This window comes from Musca vetustissima, unplaced genomic scaffold (assembly GCF_032173495.1).
Source record: "Musca vetustissima isolate MV318-11 ecotype Yass unplaced genomic scaffold, APGP_CSIRO_Mvet_v1 utg13625, whole genome shotgun sequence".
NCBI lineage: Eukaryota > Metazoa > Arthropoda > Insecta > Diptera > Muscidae > Musca > Musca vetustissima.
In genome coordinates this window covers 101,040-119,890 of record NW_026879600.1, presented here as the reverse complement: position 1 = coordinate 119,890, position 18,851 = coordinate 101,040, and the positions used below count along the sequence as shown (strand labels likewise).

General features: G+C 33.7%; 1 protein-coding gene across 1 annotated transcript; it reads left to right on the top strand.

Annotated features, from left to right (window-relative positions):
- The first annotated feature begins 5,105 nt into the window (after window positions 1-5,105).
- On the top strand, window positions 5,106-14,817 carry LOC133324598 (protein phosphatase inhibitor 2). Its single transcript, XM_061533434.1, has 4 exons — window positions 5,106-5,266; window positions 5,607-5,771; window positions 5,838-5,929; window positions 14,552-14,817. Exons 1-4 carry the CDS (start codon window positions 5,139-5,141, stop codon window positions 14,815-14,817), a joined length of 651 nt encoding a protein of 216 aa, XP_061389418.1. The 5' UTR covers window positions 5,106-5,138.
- Window positions 14,818-18,851: the final 4,034 nt, after the last annotated feature.

The following is an 18,851-nucleotide window of genomic DNA, read 5'->3' as shown; positions in this document are numbered from 1 at the left end:
TCGTCTTGTCTCCTTTTTTGTGCACAGAACACAGGATGCTGAGGTTCTATTCATTGGGCATGCATTCTTCTAGCCAAATTGTACTAATCAGCTGGTGCATGCTCCTTACCAGCATCTGATAACCAGTCTTTAATAGTTGGGCTTGTAACCCATCGACACCTGCTGCTTTATTATTCTTCAGCCGATTGATTGCAATTCTGACTTCATCTTGGCTAGGTGGTTACACTCTATACCGTAATCTTTTATTGGTTCTGGGGTATTCACTTCACTGCTATTATTTGATACCAGAAGTTTTTCAAAATACTCCTTCCAGATCCTCAGCACGCTGTCTGTATCTGTCACCAGGGGGGTTACTCTGTATTGCGATGCGTAAGAAAAATTGTATCGCATCGCGTAATTGGTACTCTCTAATTCGTTTTCGTATCTCCTTTCGCATCTACTTTACGCAAATGTGGCATCACCACAATCTGTAATACGAAAACGCATGTCAAACTCGTTCGTTAAACGCAAATATCTTGCGTTAACAAAATAGCAAACGCAAATGAAGCAAAACATGTAAGTAAGCACAATTAAAGTTTTTATTTATATCTAAATTGATAATTATTTTGGGTGAAAGCCAAAAAAAGTTACAGTTTACGACTCAGCACCGTCAGTTCCAAACTTTAGTAGATTTTATGCTGCAACACAGCGATTTGGCAAGGGGCCAGTTGCAGAGTTCAAATGCGAAACGACGCGCCAAAAATTTGTAGAGAAAACTGGATGATGACCTTAATTCAGATGGACCTCCTGTAAGAGATGTCGCTGGTTGGAAAAAAGTAATATTTTATATATAAAATGTGAAACTATGTGTGCATATTTACAGGTTGGTGTTAATAACCACCTTGTCCAAGCAATTTCAAAGCAGTGGCCACTTTTATTGGAGTTGGAATTGCTGTGGATCTATTTGGAACGACGAGGTCATTAATAGCGTTTATTAAAAACATAAACGCATCTTTATTGAGACGAAAATTTTGTAAAAATTTATAAAAATTAAATATTTGAAAACGTTTGTCACATTATTCGTACTTCTATTTTCATACCCGTGTTCACTTAGGTAGAGTATATTTGATCGATCTCTTAAAATTTTTTTTTTAGTTGGTTCATCATTTTTGTTTTTTAAAAAAACACTCGTACCACATAAAAATATGTTTTTATTTACAATTTTTTGACGTTTCCTTTTGTCGTCCTTCGTTATTGTTTACTTTGTGGTGCCAGTGTTGCCCTATTTTCGATTTATTTTGCGAATGCGTTTGCGTGAACGATACAAAGTACCAAATTGCACTCTTAACGCATTTAGCTTTCGCATCGCACTGGCTTTCGCAACGCAATACAGAGTAACCCCCCAGGTTTTCTTCTTTATCTCTACAGGATGATGTACCTGCACCAAAGCCTTCGGTTTGGTGCTGCTAAATACCAAGTTTTTTGCTGCCGCGAAGTCAATAAAACTCATGCCGTTGTCTGATGTTTCTTTATGCAGGCTGAATTTTCCGTCGGTGGGGCCAAATATATTTTCCCTTCCGACTTTGGCATTAAAATCTCCTAGCAGAATTTTAATGTTATGGCCAGGGCAACGATCATATGCTGTTTCGTAAAATATGTCTTTGGTCTTTTCACCTTTATCTTCGGTCGGAGCATGGGCGCAAATGAGACTGATGTAGAAGAACTTCGCTTTTATACGGACTGTACCAATTCGCTCATCTACTGGATTGAATCTGGAGACGAGGTCTTTTATTCTCCTGTTAACCACAAATCCACAGCCAAATTCATGTCTCGTTTCATGGCAGCTATAATACAGGGCTTAATCATCTGATTTACTTGCGCTAGTCCCATTCCATCGCATTTCCTGTAAGGCAATAATATCGGCTTTGTACCTCTTGAGTACATCCGCCAAAGCGAACACTGCGCCTATTCTGTACAACGTGCGCACATTCCAAGTGCAGATTTGCAGATTGTGGTCCTTTATACGTTTGCGGGGGCCGTCAACATTAGGGGGGTTTGGTTTTCATTTTCTTTGCTTTTTCATAGTAGGAGGGGTTTTCCGAGAGTGGGCAACTAACCCGTCGCCTCAACCCATTTTTTTTATAGTTCTTATGGGTGAACTCGCGGCACATATTAGCTTACTATTTCATCGGGTGATGAAAATAGCTCCCCAGGTGGCACCGCGGGGAGGTCAGTGTCAACAATTGAGATGAAAGAGGGACCAAGATAAGCCTGGGGTTCATCCCCTACGCCACCCCAGTAGGAGGTATGGTATATGTAAATCTTAACAGATTTTCATGAAACTTCAGTACGCTATGCCAAAATTCGTGAAAGTCGAACGATATATAGGAGCTTTGGTGCATCATTTACATTAAATCGGACGAAAATATACAGTGGCTCCATCGCATAATCGGACAAAAGGAGTATTTACTAAAACCAGAATATTTTTGGAAGCAGGTAATTTGATGATAGATCATCTTAAAATACATTTCTATTGATAGTTTTCATTATATTAAGGTTCTGTTTACTGACGAAAGCATATTTAACTTGCACGGGTCAGAGGGAAAGATGTATGTGTGGCGTAAACCAAATATTGAATTTAATCATAAGAATACAAAAGCCACTGTTAAGCACGGAGGAGATTCTGTTATGGTTTGGGGCTGCATGTCGAGTGCGGGAGTAGGTAATTTGCATTTTATTGATGGTAAAATGGACGATTTTGTCTACCTCAACATTTTAAAACAAAATGTAAAGCAAAGTGCAGACAAATTGGGTATCGCGAACAACTTTGCCTTTTATAAAGACAACGATCCCAAGCACACATCAGGTGTTGCAAATTTTTGGTTGATCCATAACTGCCCAAAACTTATACAAACACCAGCACAGAGCCCAGACCTTAACGTAATTGAGCATCTTTGGGAAGAATTAGCTAGGAGAGTGTATGGAAAAAAATTTAACTCCTTAGTACAGCTTAAGGTGGCTTTACTGGAATCGTGGAACTCCATAGAGCCGGAGGTATGCCAGAATTTGGTCAAATTAATACCGAAGCGTTTACAGGCCGTTCTGGACAACAAAGGATATGCAACTAAATATTAATTTCTCGATTTTTTCATTTTTTAACATTGACACTTTGCTTTGTCCGATTTTGCGTTGAACACAATAAATTGAGTTAATTTTATTTTTCTGACGAAATTTACTGTTATCACTCGAAAAGTTGTTGTTTTTTGTAATGTTCAGAAATCTAAGTAAGTAATGTGGAAATAAAAGCGAAAAAACTACACATTTAGACAATTTTTTTGAAATGTATAGCATTATTATATCTGACAACCACTTGTCCGATTATTCGATGGAGCCACTGTATATGAGAGCTATATCCAAATCTGAATCGATTTTCACCAATTTCAATAGTGTTCGTCCTTAGGTCAAATAAATGAGCTTTAGCAAATTTCATCCAAATTGGATTGTAAATTCGATCTGTACTTTGTTTACAATAACATCAACAGACGGACGGGCATGTATAAATCGACTCAGAAAGTGATTTTATGCATATTCTCAAAAGGAACCATGAGTCTATACCTCCCGTATATCTCGATTCCTTTTGCCTGTTATAACCAGTAAGGAAAAGTCGGACGGGGCCGACTATATGCCACTTTGGGTATATTCAGCAGAGATGAATCCTAACAGACGTCGCATTTCTGAAGTACCATTAATATGTCATTCTGTAACCCATTCTTTATTTTTCATTTGGTCAGATATAGGATTGCTTATTAAAATGGGACAAAATTATGAAAATCAATTTTAAGCAAATATCAAACGAACACCCGATTTTCACAAAACTTAACACACATCATTATAGACTTAATTCATTACGCTATGCCAAATTTCGTGCAAATCGAAAGATATACATTGACTTTGGTGCACCATATGCATCAAATCGGAGGAAAATATATATGGGAGCTATATAAAAAATAAACCGATTTTCAGATAGATCTATTTCAATACACTATGCCGAATTTCGTGCAAATCGAAAGATATATAGGGACTTTGGTAATCCAATTATATTAAATCGGATGAAAATATATATGGGAGCTACCTTAAATCGGACGAAACTATATATGGGAGCTATATCTAAATCTGAACCGATTTTCTTGAAACTTGGCACACATCATTCTGGACCTAATTCAGTACTCTGTACTAAATTTCATGCAAATCGAAAGATATAGAGGGACTTTGGTGACCCATTTACCTTAAATCGGACGAAAATATATATGGGAGCTATATCTAAATCTGAACCGATTTTTCCCAATTTCAATAGGGTTCGTCCTTGGGCTAAATAAGTGACTTGTGCCAAATTTTATTCAAATCGGATTATAAATGCGACCTGTACTTTGTTTACAATTTAACATCTACAGACGGACGGACAGACGGACGGACGGACATGCATAAATCGACTCAGAAAGTGATTCTATGCATATTCTCAAAAGGAACCATGTGTCTATCTCGTTTCCTTTTGCCTGTTACAAACATATGCACAAAGACATAATACCCTGCACCACAGTGTGGTGAAGGGTATAAAAATATGCACAAAGACATAATACCTTGTACCACATTGTGGTGAAGGGTATAAAAATCATGTCCATTTGCGATGCCCATGCAGTGGATCTTGGTAAAGGTGTCTGTATTGAAGTATGTCGAGGATCAGATATGAACTGAGAGAATTAACATCCCACAAAAACTACCAAAGTAATGGAGCTTGGAGTTTTTTAATTGCCTTAATTTAACCCCAAATAACGAAAACGAATAAATAATGTTTCAAATTCAATGATAAAAATATTAAAAGAAAATAATCTTTAGCACATTCTGCGTTATTATGTAATTTTTCATAGGAATTTAATTTGTAGTAAATTTTATCATAACTACTGCACTCAACTTTTTTTAATCTAATATTAGTTTTTTGTTCATTTGTTCATTTATAGCTCGCAGTAGTGTGCAATACCTATCATTTGTCAATTACGGACAATATAAACACTGTGCTCAATCATCCGAATTATTGTGGAGATTTCAAACTGGTATTACATTTGAAAGTGTAGAGTGGAAGTGGTATCTGTAGTTGGACAATAATGCAGAGTGTTTCGAATGGAAGTAATGCCGCGGAATCAGTTGGCAGCAGTGGTCCAAGCGGTAGTAATAAACGACCCAAAAAAGGTATTTTAAAGACATCAAGCAGTTTTGATCGTACAGGTGCAAGGTGAGTTCCGTATATTTTTGTGAATGTAATTTTAATGAATATAGTAGTTTTCAAAGCAAATTGTATTAAGTACCAAAATATAATTTCCTCTTTTTCATTCCATCATGATAATTTCAAAATAATGTCTGTAACTATTTTCCCTTATCTTTAATGGCCATCAAAATGTAGTACAGATAACAAATTAGCAATAATATGTGATAATTTTGAATGGCAGCTAATCAAATAATGATATATTCTATATATATATATATATCATTTTTATTTTTACACGTCATTGTCTATTTTGATTTTGTTTACATAAATCTTCTGCAACTATTGTTTGTTTGTATTTCTTACATAGTAGCCGTAAAAGTGCTAAATTCGATGAACTCAACGTGCTGCAAACATTTCATCCAGCTGACAAAGATTATGGTCATATGAAAATCGATGAGCCAAAAACACCATACACCTACAGTGAACCCGATCCGGAACGTGATCAATTGGATGCAGAATTATTAGCTGAAAAGTATGATTTGTGTGATTATTGATGTTGTTGTTATTTGAATATTGTTTTTTGTTATTCAATTTTTAGATTACGCATTGCTGCCAATACTCAAACGCCTTCCTTTGATGATGAAGATGAACTATCAGATGAAGAATTTGAAGAGACGCCAGAAGAAAAAGGTATGTTTAGAGGAACAATTGTTATATCATTTTGACGTCACGAGAACACAAAACATGACCATCGTTATTTCGGCGTTTAAGTCTTATCACACTATTGAACAAAATCAATCAGAAGAGCAAATTCATCATAGGTCAAGTTTTTGAGTTATGTCGTGATGATTTTTTGCTGGTAACTTGAAATTTTACAAAAAAAAAAAAAACTTTATAACTTTGCGGCCATTGCAGGTTATTTTACATGTCTGCAATCTGCAGAATGAGGACCATGTGTGTAAAACATATTCTCCTTCTCATTTTTTATAATCTTCACCACACAGTGGTACAGGGTATTATGTCTTGGTGCATATGTTTGTAACAAGCAAAAGAAAACGAGATAGACACATGGATCCCTTTGAGAATACGCATAAAATCACTTTCTGAGTCCATTTATGCATGTCCGTCCGACTGTTGGCGTTAAATTGTAAACAAAGTACATTTATATACTTTGGATGAAATTTGGTAATGAACTGTTTGGCCCAAGGATGAACCCTATTGAAATTGGGGAAAATCGGTTCAGATTTAGATATAGCTTCCTTATATATTCTTGTCCGATTTTAATTAAATGGTGTACCAAAGTCCCTGTATATCTTTTGATTTGCACAAAATTTGGCACAGTGTACTGCATTAAGTGCATAATGATTTGTGTTGAGTTTCGCGAAACTCTGTTCAGATTTAGATATAACTACCATATATAGTTTTGTCCGATTTTATGAAAATGGTGCACCAAAGTACCTATATATCTTTCGATTTGCACGAAATTTGGCATATCATACAGAATAGAGTCTAGAATGATGTGTGTAACATTTCTTAAAAATCGGTTCAGATTTAAATATAGCTTCCATTCTATTTTCGTCCGATTTAATGTAAATGGTGCACCAATGCCCCTATATATCTTTCGATTTGCACGAAATTTGCATAGGGTACTGAATTGTGTGTAGAATGATGTGTGCTAAGTTTCGTGAAAATCGGTTCAGATTTAGATATAGCTTCCTTATATATTCTTGTCCGATTTTAATTAAATGGTGTACCAAAGTCCCTGTATATCTTTTGATTTGTACAAAATTTGGCACAGCGTACTGCATTAAGTGCATAATGATTTGTGTTGAGTTTCGCGAAACTCTGTTCAGATTTAGATATAACTACCATATATAGTTTTGTCCGATTTTATGAAAATGGTGCACCAAAGTACCTATATATCTTTCGATTTGCACGAAATTTGGCATATCATACAGAATAGAGTCTAGAATGATGTGTGTAACATTTCTTAAAAATCGGTTCAGATTTAAATATAGCTTCCATTCTATTTTCGTCCGATTTAATGTAAATGGTGCACCAATGCCCCTATATATCGTTCGATTTGCACGAAATTTGCATAGGGTACTGAATTGTGTGTAGAATGATGTGTGCTAAGTTTCGTGAAAATCGGTTCAGATTTAGATATAGCTCCCTTATATATTCTTGTCCGATTTTAGGTAAATGGTGTACCAAAGTCCCTGTATATCTTTTGATTTGCACAAAATTTGGCACAGCGTACTGCATTAAGTGCATAATGATTTGTGTTGAGTTTCGCGAAAATCTGTTCAGATTTAGATATAACTACCATATATAGTTTTGTCCGATTTTATGAAAATGGTGCACCAAAGTACCTATATATCATTCGATTTGCACGAAATTTGGCATAGCATACAGAATTGAGTCTAGAATGATGTGTGTAACATTTATTAAAAATCGGTTCAGATTTAAATATAGCTTCCACTCTATTTTCGTCCGATTTTATCTAAATGGTGCACCAAAGTACCTATATATCTTTCGATTTGCACGAAATTTGGCATAGCGTACAGAATTGAGTCTAGAATGATGTGTGTAACATTTCTTGAAAATCGGTTCAGATTTAAATATAGCTTCCATTCTATTTTCGTCCGATTTAATGTAAATGGTGCACCAAAGTTCCTATATATCTTTCGATTTGCACGAAATTTGGCATAGCGCACTGAATTGAGTCTAGAAAGATGTGTTTAACATTTCTTGAAAATCGGTTCAGGTTTAAATATAGCTTGAAAACTATTTTCATCCGATTTTAAGTAAATGATGCAGCAAACTCCCCTCATGTTTTTAATATTGACATGAAATTTAGAACAAACTATACAATTGAGCATAGAAGGACGTAATTAAATTTTGTAGAAGTTCAGATATAGACCATATATATTTCCGATCGAGTTCGTGTTAATAAATCGATTTTATCGTAATTTTGTCCCATTGTGACAAACGAATGACAATGACATGTTTATGGATTCAGTCAGTTCACATTTAGGTAAAGGTCATTTTAATGGCTCATCTGGTAGGATGTATCTGTTTAATATACACATAGTGGTGAAGGGTATCATATAGTCAGCCCCGTCCGACTTTTCTACTTTCCTTACTGGTTTTAAAAATGAATAAATTAGCTTCTATTAAAAAGTTACATTTATTCAGTTTGCTATTTTAGTTGCTTTAGTTTTGGCCACCAGTGTATATCAGGGATGGAAAATAAGAATGTGAAAAGGTACCAAAAAAGTACTTTTTTTAAATAAAAGATTACTTTTTTCAAAAAAATACAAAAAAAAAATACATTTTATTCAGTTTCATAAAGATCGATTTTCAAGATATCACTTAGTGTATCTTTCTGATGGTAATAATATGAGAATTATTGCTTCTTTCGATTGTATTTGAATATGTATGCTATAGACTAATTTTAGTTTCACTACCTCGGTCTCGAAAGCTAATATACCTCAAACTAACATGAATTTCAGTTTCAAAGTGCTCTTGAAATTATTGAAGTAATCAAGACTACTAGAAATGTCATCAATTTGCCTACCTCAAAATAAGTATGTTTGTCTGAGTATGTTTGTCCATATACAAAAATATGTTTGTCCATTTAAAACCAGTAAGGAAAGTAGTAAAGTCGGACGGGGCCGACTATATGATACCCTTCACCACTATGGGTATATTAAACAGGACTATTAACATGAAATTGGATGAAATAAAATATGTATTATTTATCTAATTGTGAATCTACCAAGATCTATCCATAAAGAATGAAAATCGACTTCAAACAAATATAAATAGGTCATCCGTTGGGCTATGTCTGTACTTCTAGAAAACGCAACTACGTAATTCAATGCTCAATTTTGTACGTAGTACAAAATTTGATGTCAATCTGACTAACTTGAGGAGTTTGATGTCCAATTTACTTCAAATCGGTCGAAAATATATATGGAAGCTCTATCCAAATATTAAACGATTTCAAACAAACTTGTCACAGGTTAGGTTATACTAATTTCAGAACGTTTTGTTCCTATTGGTTCCTTAGTACGTCAATTACTTAAAATCAATCTATAATAAAAGGGAGCTATATCTAAATCTGGACCGATTTTCACGAAACTTGGCAGACATCATTCTAGGCTCAATTAAGTACGTTATGCCAAATTTCGTGCAAATCGAAGGATATATAGGGACTTTGGTGCACCATTTACATGAAATCGGACGAAACTATATATGGGAGCTATATCTAAATCTTGACCTATTTTCACGAAACTTGGCAGACATCATTCTAGACTCAATTCAGTACGTTATGCCAAAATTCGTGCAAATCGAAAGATATTTAGCGACTTTGGTGGACCATTTACATCAAATCGGACGAAACTATAATGGGAGCTATATCTAAATCTGGACCGATTTTCTCCAATCTTGGCAGACATCACTCTAGGCTTAATTCAGTACGTTATGCCAAATTTCGTGCAAATCAAAAGATATATAGGGACTTTGGGCACCATTTACATGAAATCGGACGAAACTATATATGGGAGCTATATCTAAATCTGGACCGATTTTCACGAAACTTGGCAGACATCATTCGTCTGTACCAAATTTCGTGCAAATCTAAAGATATATAGGGACTTTGGGGCACCATTTACATGAAATCGGACGAAACTATATATGGGAGCTATATCTAAATCTGGGCCGATTTTCACGAAACTTGGCAGACATCATTCTAGACCTAAATGATTAGGCTGTACCAAATTTCGTGCAAATCGAAAGATATATAGGGACTTTGGGGCACCATTTACATGAAATCGGACGAAACTATATATGAGAGCTATATCTAAATCTGGACCGATTTTCTTCAAACTTGGCATACATCACTCTAGGCTTAATTCAGCACGTTATACCGAATTTCGTGCAAATCAAAAGATATATAGGGACTTTGGGGCACCATTTACATGAAATCGGACGAAACTATATATTGGAGCGATATCTAAATCCTTTTGCCTGTTACAAACATATGCACAAAGTCATAATACCCTGTACCACAGTGTGGTGAAGGGTATAATAAAAACGTTTGGATGGGCCGATATTATAAAATACCAGTAAGGAAAGTAGTAAAGTCGGACGGGGCCGACTATATGATACCCTTCACCACTATGGGTATATTAAACAGGACTATTAACATAAAATTGGATGAAAAAAAATATGTGATATTTATCTAAATGTTAATCTACCTAGATCTATCCAAAAAGTATGTCAATCGACTTCAAACAAATATAAATAGGTCATCCGTTGGGCTATGTCTGTACTTCTAGAAAACGAAACTACGTAATTCTATGCTTAATTTTGTACGTTGTGCAAAATTTGATGTCAATCTAACTAACATGAGGAGTTTGATGCCCAATTTACTTGAAATCGGGCGAAAATATATATGGAAGCTCTATCCAAATATTAAGCGATTTCAAACAAATTTGTCACAGGTTAGGTTATGTTAATTTCAGAACGTTTTGTTCCTATTCGTTCCTTAGTACGTCAATTACTTAAAATCAATCTATAATAAAAGGGAGTTATATCTAAATCTGGACCTATTTTCACGAAACTTGGCAGACATCATTCTAGACTCAATTCAGTACATTAAGCCAAATTTCGTGCAAATCGAAAGATATATAGCAACTTTTGTGCACCATTTACATGAAATAGGACGAAACTATATATGGGAGCTATATCTAAATCTGGACCGATTTTCTCGAAACTTGGTAGACATCATTCTAGGCTCAATTCAGTACGTTATGCCAAATTTCGTGCAAATCGAAAGATATATAGGGACTTTGGGGCACCATTTACATGAAATCGGACGAAACTATATATGGGAGCTATATCTAAATCTGGACCGATTTTCTCGAAACTCGGTAGACATCATTCTAGGCTCAATTCAGTACGTTATGCCAAATTTCGTGCAAATCGAAAGATATATAGGGGCTTTGGGGCACCATTTACATGAAATCGGACGAAACTATTATATATGGGAGCTATATCTAAATCTGGACCGATTTTCTCGAAACTTGGCAGACATCATTCTAGGCTCAAGTCAGTACGTTATGCCGAATTTCGTGCAAATCGAAAGATACATAGGGATTTTGGTGGACCATTTACATAAAATCGAAGGAAACTATATATGGGAGCTATATCTAAATTAGGACCGATTTTCTCGAAACTTGGCAGACATCACTCTAGGCTCAATTCAGTACGTTATGCCAAATTTCGTGCAAATCGAAGGATATATAGGGACTTTGGTGCACCATTTACATGAAATCGGGCGAAACTATATATGGGAGCTATATATAATCTGGACCGATATTCTCGAAACTTGGCAGACATCACTCTAGGCTTAATTCAATACGTTATGCCAAATTTCGTGCAAATCGAAAGATATATAGGGACTTTGGTGCACCATTTACATGAAATCGGACGAAACTATATATGGGAGCTATATCTAAATCTTGACCGATTTTCACGAAACTTGGCAGACATCATTCTAGACCTAAATGATTAGGCTGTACCAAATTTCGTGCAAATCGAAAGATATATAGGGACCGTTTACATTAAATCCGTTAAATATATATATATGGGAGCTATATCTAAATCTGAACCGATTTTTCCCAATTTCAATAGGGTTCGTCCTTGGGCCAAAAAAATGAGCTGTGCCAAATTTCATCCAATTCGGATCATAAATGCGACCTGTACTTTGCTCACAAAAATACATGGACAGACAGACGGACGGACGGACGGACGGACATGCATAAATCGACTTAGAAAGTGATTCTATGCATATTCTCAAAAGGAACCATGTGTCTATCTCGTTTCCTTTTGCCTGTTACAAACATATGCACAAAGACATAATACCCTGTACCACAGTGTCAGTGTTGCCAAAACTTGATTGAGAAAAAATGCTAGATTTTATTGAAAAATATGCTAAAAAGTGCTAAAAATTTTAGAAAAGTGCTAAAAATGAATTTAAAAAAATTGATAATTGTTTATAATGAGATCTATATTTCTTAAAATTTAAATTAATAGCTATGTTGTGAGGGTATTGTAAGTGTTTGTGCTTCAATAGTTTGTAACGAAATATTGGTCCTGGACTTACATTTTGGTATACGGATCGTTATATCCCGGATAGCTGAGTTGATATAGATGTATGTGACTATCCGTATGACCATTAATATTTGTAAAGGTCATAGCTGTGAAACAATTGTCACGATATTCTTCATATCCGGTTCTGGCCAGTGAAGACACTTATTGTGTTTGGCTGTTGAAGTCAACCAACGCATTTCATATTTGTTTCTGGTCTCTCTAGAGGTCACAAAATTGTACATGGGGAAAATGCTAATGAATAAGCATATTGAGCAAGTCAAATTGACCCAGACTTTTGTTTGAAAAAATACAAAATTTACATTACATGCTCTTCACATTTATTCTAGAAGAGCAGATTCTAGAAGGTGTGGAGCTTTACGTAAATATTTATAGGGGTCTATATATTGTAATAGCATTTTGTATTACCATTACCGCAGTAGATTATAGCTACAAAAGTTCCGGTTTTGTTGAAGTGCGACATCTATCGGTTTGAACGGATGATATTTACAGTATAAAATAAAACAAAAAAAGATTTTTTTTCTAAATGCACTTTTATATCCCGAACACCAATAAATACGGGAAATCTAATCAACGATAATGATCTGTCAGACATTCATAGTACCCATTGGATGTTTGTTATTGTTATCAGTCTAAGTATTGCTCTAGCCCCCATATAACGGTACCCCCAATATTCGGTATTTTGGGAATTTTGGACATATTTTCCAATCGAGCTGGCTGTAATTTATTATATAGTTAAAAAGTTCGGCGTTCACAACGTTGTTTACTTGTTATACTCTGATAATTATTACAACACCAGGAGGTGGATATTTCACCGACACGGAAATTAGTTTCGCAGAAAATTTAAGACTTGTGGTCAGGGATGGTCCGTGTGACGAATTTTTTGGTTTTCGACTGTCAAAAAGGTGTAAACGTCGAAAACGTCATATACCTGTATAAAATGTAATAAATGTAGTAAACGTCATTGATTTCAATATTATCAGCATATACAGTTATTTTCAAGAATACATATTATTTTTACATATATCTCACTATACCTTGCTAGAACTGGTAAAAATTACTAAATTTTTTTGAGAAGAAAATTTTGAAATTTTATATTAATTTGGGTTAAGCATGCGTAATATCCAGATTGATTAATGGAAATGGCTATTTTGTCAAAAACCTAATGGATTTGGGTAGGTTTCCGACGTTTCTGACGTATGTATTATACGTCGGAAATGTATGTCATTTACGTCACTGTTTCTGACAGGCCATCTCTGCTTGTGGTAGTTACGTAATGTATCATATGGATAGCCCTGTGCGACTATACTGCTCCGCTCACTAGAAAAAACATTGGAAAATCAAATCAACCATGTGAAACATACGGAAACTTCAATGTGAAATCGAGAAACTGCAATTTTTTTGGAATGATACTAAAATTTTTGAAAAAATCTTGGAACAAATTAAAAATGCTAAAAAAAGTGCTAGGTGCTAGATCAATCTTGTTGGTGCTAAACGAGTTTAAAAAGTGCTAAATCTAGCACTAAAAGTGCTAAATTGGCAACACTGCACAGTGTGGTGAAGGGTATAAAAATTGGAACTCATTAACTTAATTAATTTTTGTAATTTTAATCATAACTGGACAGTTATCATTCGTAAACCTGTTCATTTTTTCAAGAGAAATATTGCAATCACATCAATATCTTTATCTACATACTTTTGTCGGCCAAATCCATAACAAAACATTTTGAAAATTTATTTTTTTTGTTAAAATAATGTTTTTATTTGCCCCACTTCGTGCCCCACTTCGATAATATATATTCCAGAATATGTTTAGTATAAACATAGATCTGAGGGTCGCCAACATCGACTGATGGTTTTTATGGAAGGTGGAGTGAACATAAAATTTTAATATTCTTTTTGCAACGCCTACTTGATAAGAATAAAATACGATGTTCGTCTGTATAAATCTCGATAGATTCGCAATTTTTATAATAGAGCTTTGAAATTTTGCACATACATTGTGAAAAACTTCTAAGATTATAATTTCACTTTGATTGCATATTTCTGAGTTTATTTTTAACTTGTTTAGAATTAACCAATAAATAAATGTTAACCTTGAACTTAACATACTTTTTTCATTTCTGTTTTTAGCACGTCGCCTGGAATTTGAACGACGTCGCAAAGAGCATTACAAAGAATTTGAAGCCGTAAAATTAGCACGTAAACTAATCGAGGAAGAGGACGACGAAGATGATGACGATGATGGCGACAATGGAGGAGATGCAACAAAATCATCCCCAACAGGGGATGTAGCAAATGCTCAATCCGCAGATCAATTATCAAGTAACCAAAACAAATCAACGGCAGCAGATTCCCGGAAAATGGATGTGGATCAAACCGTGTCTTTGGGACATTAAAACCAAATTTATGATATTTATGTAAATGTATAATAATAATAAAAAATTAAAGCTATAAGCTAAGCAACATCATAACATTTTATGAACATTAACCCAAATTAATGCAAATATATTTAGCAAACATGGTTTTAATTGTATTAATATCGTTAAAACAAAACATAATACATAATAACAAGCAGACATAACATAACATATAACGAAATTCATAAATATATAAATGCATATTGTCACATACGGATATCATCATTAGTTCGCCAGAACCAACAACATTGCAATGAAAATGAAATGTTCATTCAGCAAACCCCATAAAACAAAAATAATTTAAACCAATCGATTGTTTTATTTTTTGCATTTACTTTTGTGAAATTCATGTATACAACCAATCAACCAACCACCGCAGCAAACCGATCGACCAGTCCCCAATCGAACTCATTTGCGCGTAATGTTCAAATTATTTCATATCTTAAGTGCCACATTGAAAATAATTTTATATAATTTTACACAAAATCGTTTTAAACTGAAATTGTTTATATACATATTTTTATTTTCGATTTCTTTGTACAATATTTAACTAATAATATTTCTCAAATCGTTATGCTTCCGAGCCACATGTAACACCAAGCTGGAACAAAAAAAAAAAAAAGTTAAAAATACAAGAGATTAAATAAATAATTTATATTTTGAAATTGGAAATGTGTAAAACAAAAAAGCACCTCTTATATTATTGACTGATTTTATTTAAAATTAAAGTAAAAGGAAGAAAGAAAACAAACAGACAGAAAGTGAGAATAACAATAATTTGCCAATATGTTGTAATGTTGTAATTTCACTTTTATTGCATATTCCTGTGTTTATTATTTTTAACTTGTTTAGAACTAACGAACAAATAAATATGGAACTGTGAAATGAATACGAGATTTGCATAAAAACTATATGTTAATTATTAAAGGAAGCATCCAAAAATCAATATACAAATTGTTTTATTTTTCTTTAGTTCAAACTCGTGGTGAAATAAATAAATTTTTAAACCCAAAAATATGATTTATCATAGATCTTGTGGATCTTGAACAAATCCACGCCTTAATTGGGCTTTAAAAAAATCCACGCCTTAATTGGGCTTTAAAAAAATCCACGCCTTAATTGGGCTTTAAAAAAATCCACGCCTTATTTGGGCTTTAAAAAAATCCACGCCTTAATTGGGCTTTAAAAAAATTAACCCCTTAATTGGACTTTAAAAAAATAGACGCCTTAATTGGGCTTTAAAAAAATACACGCCTTAATTGGGCTTTAAAAAAATTCACCCCTTAATTGGGCTTTAAAAAAATACACGCCTTAATTGGGCTTTAAAAAAAATACACACCTTAATTGAGCTTTAAAAAAATCCACGCCTAAAGTTCGTATTAAAAAATATTCTTCAATAAATCACGGTTTATAGTGGACCTGGAAAAATATTTTTAGAAAATCTAAAATTTTCGGGTATCCTTAAAAAATATATTTTTTTAAGAAATCCACGCCATTTAGTGGTTCTTGAATATAATATAAATACATATTTAAAAACTCCACGTCTATAGTGTGGCTTATACAAATCCACTTAAAACATCTACCTATAGTGTGCCTTGAAAAATATTCTTAAAAAATCCACGCCTATAGAGGAGCATAAAAAGCTCCCTATAGTGGGCCTTGAAAAATATTCTTAAAAAATCCACGCCTATAGAGGAGCATAAAAAGCTCCCTATAGTGGGCCTTGAAAAAATATTCTTTTAGAAATCCACGCCTATAGTGGGCCTTGAAAAAATATTCTTTTAGAAATCCACGCCTATAGTGGGCCTTGAAAAAATATTCTTTTAGAAATCCACGCCTATAGTGGGCCTTGAAAAAATATTCTTTTAGAAATCCACGCCTATAGTGGGCCTTGAAAAAATACTAGTTGGAATGGGCCCATAAGTTCCAGTTAGTATGCAGGCATGGTTAGAGTATTAAGATGGAAGGGAGGATCTATATGATCTACAGAGAGAGGTCCAGATGTTTAAATGAGAGCCTCTTGAACATTATTGTCAAGCAGAATTGAGTCGTATTTACACCGATGCAGTTGGAGAAGTAATTCGAGAGTGCAGAGTGAAAATCATCGGAGAAAATCGATAGCAGGAGAAGAGTTGCAGAAATTTGGAATGTACTGTCATAGAAAGATCGGATTTAAATAAAACACATAGAATTTATACCGTGTTAACGGTGTTTTTTTTAATTTATTTATTTTTTTTGGTTTGCTATTTTTACAAAACTGTTTTACAATCATAAAAAGTTAGATACAATTAATAACAAAAAGAAAGCAGAGAATAAAAATATGTAATTCTTCAAAAAGGTGGGTGGGTTAATAATTAATCATTAGAACAACAATTATTTCAGTAGTTTTATTTATTTTTTTACAAATTATTTAAGTATTTTACTATTGTATTATATAAAAAAATAACAAAAATTAATAAGGTAGACTGTGTTGAATCAAAAAATATGTTTTTGTTGTTCCTCTCGCTCTCTGTCCCGTAAGGACGTTACGTTTAAAAGTTAATAATAAAATGAAAATAATATTAATTAAAACAAAATTCAAATATAACCGTGCTTTGGGATACTTTTGTCTGAATTGCATATAAAATCAAGGATATTCTTGTGACTTAATATGATCCGAGTCGAATGATCGCTTAAATCATTGGCAATATGAACAAAAGTTCATATTTGGTCTGATTAAAATCGTTGTTTTTTTTTTTCTTTTTTTTTTTGTTTGGTTTCGGACACCTTACACGGCTGAAAACGTTGAAAAGTTCGTTAATAAATTAATTGTTAGTTAAGATATTTATTTCGTTAATTATTGCTTTTATAACTTGAAACTACATTTGGAAGTAGTTTAACAATTGAGGGCTTATATTTAAAACAAATTCCTTTTATTGCTCATTCTACAAAACTTTTGCTGAGGAACATTTACATGCGTTTTGTGAATTTAACAAAGTTGGTTTTTTGTTATCGTCTATGGGACATAGGGTCCGCTTTATAGTTTCATTTTTAACATCGAAATTGTTGAGGAACACTTAACTCTATATTTATATATATTTTTTGTTTTTTTTTTTTTATTTTGTATATGAGATAACAGTATAAATATTGTAGAAAAATAAAAATTTCCATTTTTTTCTTGGGAGGATACAGATTTTCATATCCTTAAAAAAACAAACAAACCTGAGAGGAAATCATATAATTTTACAATAACATTTAGAGTGCCAGCATATACATTGTGCTTATATACTAATTTCTTATTATGTTGTTTTTTTTTTAATTTATCATATTGTTGTTGGGTTAGTATTTTACATTTCGTTATAACAATTTAACTATCTATAGAATTGTGTAATCATTTAGCCTGTTTTTGATGTTGTTGTTCTTGATGTTGCTTTGGGAGGGTTCCGTCATCTACAGCTACAAATTAGCAGCTTAATAGGTTACATGTTGGGTACCTGGTGGAACTTTATAGCTGGGGTAATGGTGACTCAGGGCATTCTTGGCAAAGAACGAGCTGTAATCCTGTAAAAGTCAAAAAGAGGGAGAGAGAGAAGGTTATTTAATTAAAATGTTATAAACTGATAAATTAGTTAGGAAATGACAAAATCGGTGCTCATAAAATTCTGCAATTTTGATAACAATACATAAAAAATTATAATCCCAATTTAGTATGTTGGTCTCTCGTATATGGTAGCCATATTTAAATCTCAACCGATAAAAAACAAGTGAAAAAGCGTTAAGCTCGGCCGGGCCGAACTTTGGATACCCTCCACCATAGGTATACTGACAGATACTTGAAATGAAAATTTAGGGAACCTACCAAAAAGTGAACCTATACCGATTCATGTAAACCGGTATAGCTTCAAACCGGTTTATGTAAACTATTATGTACTTCAAATAAAAATTTCAGCAATTTTTAATGAAACCCCCAAAGCGTGGACTGATACTAATAACGCAAGGTATAATATAAAATCCTCAAACTACTGCAATTTAGA

Excerpts from the sequence above, each read along its gene's own strand:
- LOC133324598 (XM_061533434.1), top strand. The coding sequence starts at position 5,139 with ATGCAGAGTGTTTCGAATGGAAGTAATGCCGCGGAATCAGTTGGCAGC. Across the intron at positions 5,267-5,606 it reads TTTGATCGTACAGGTGCAAG|TAGCCGTAAAAGTGCTAAAT; the intron begins GTGAGTTCCGTA and ends TTTCTTACATAG. Across the intron at positions 5,772-5,837 it reads GCAGAATTATTAGCTGAAAA|ATTACGCATTGCTGCCAATA; the intron begins GTATGATTTGTG and ends TTCAATTTTTAG.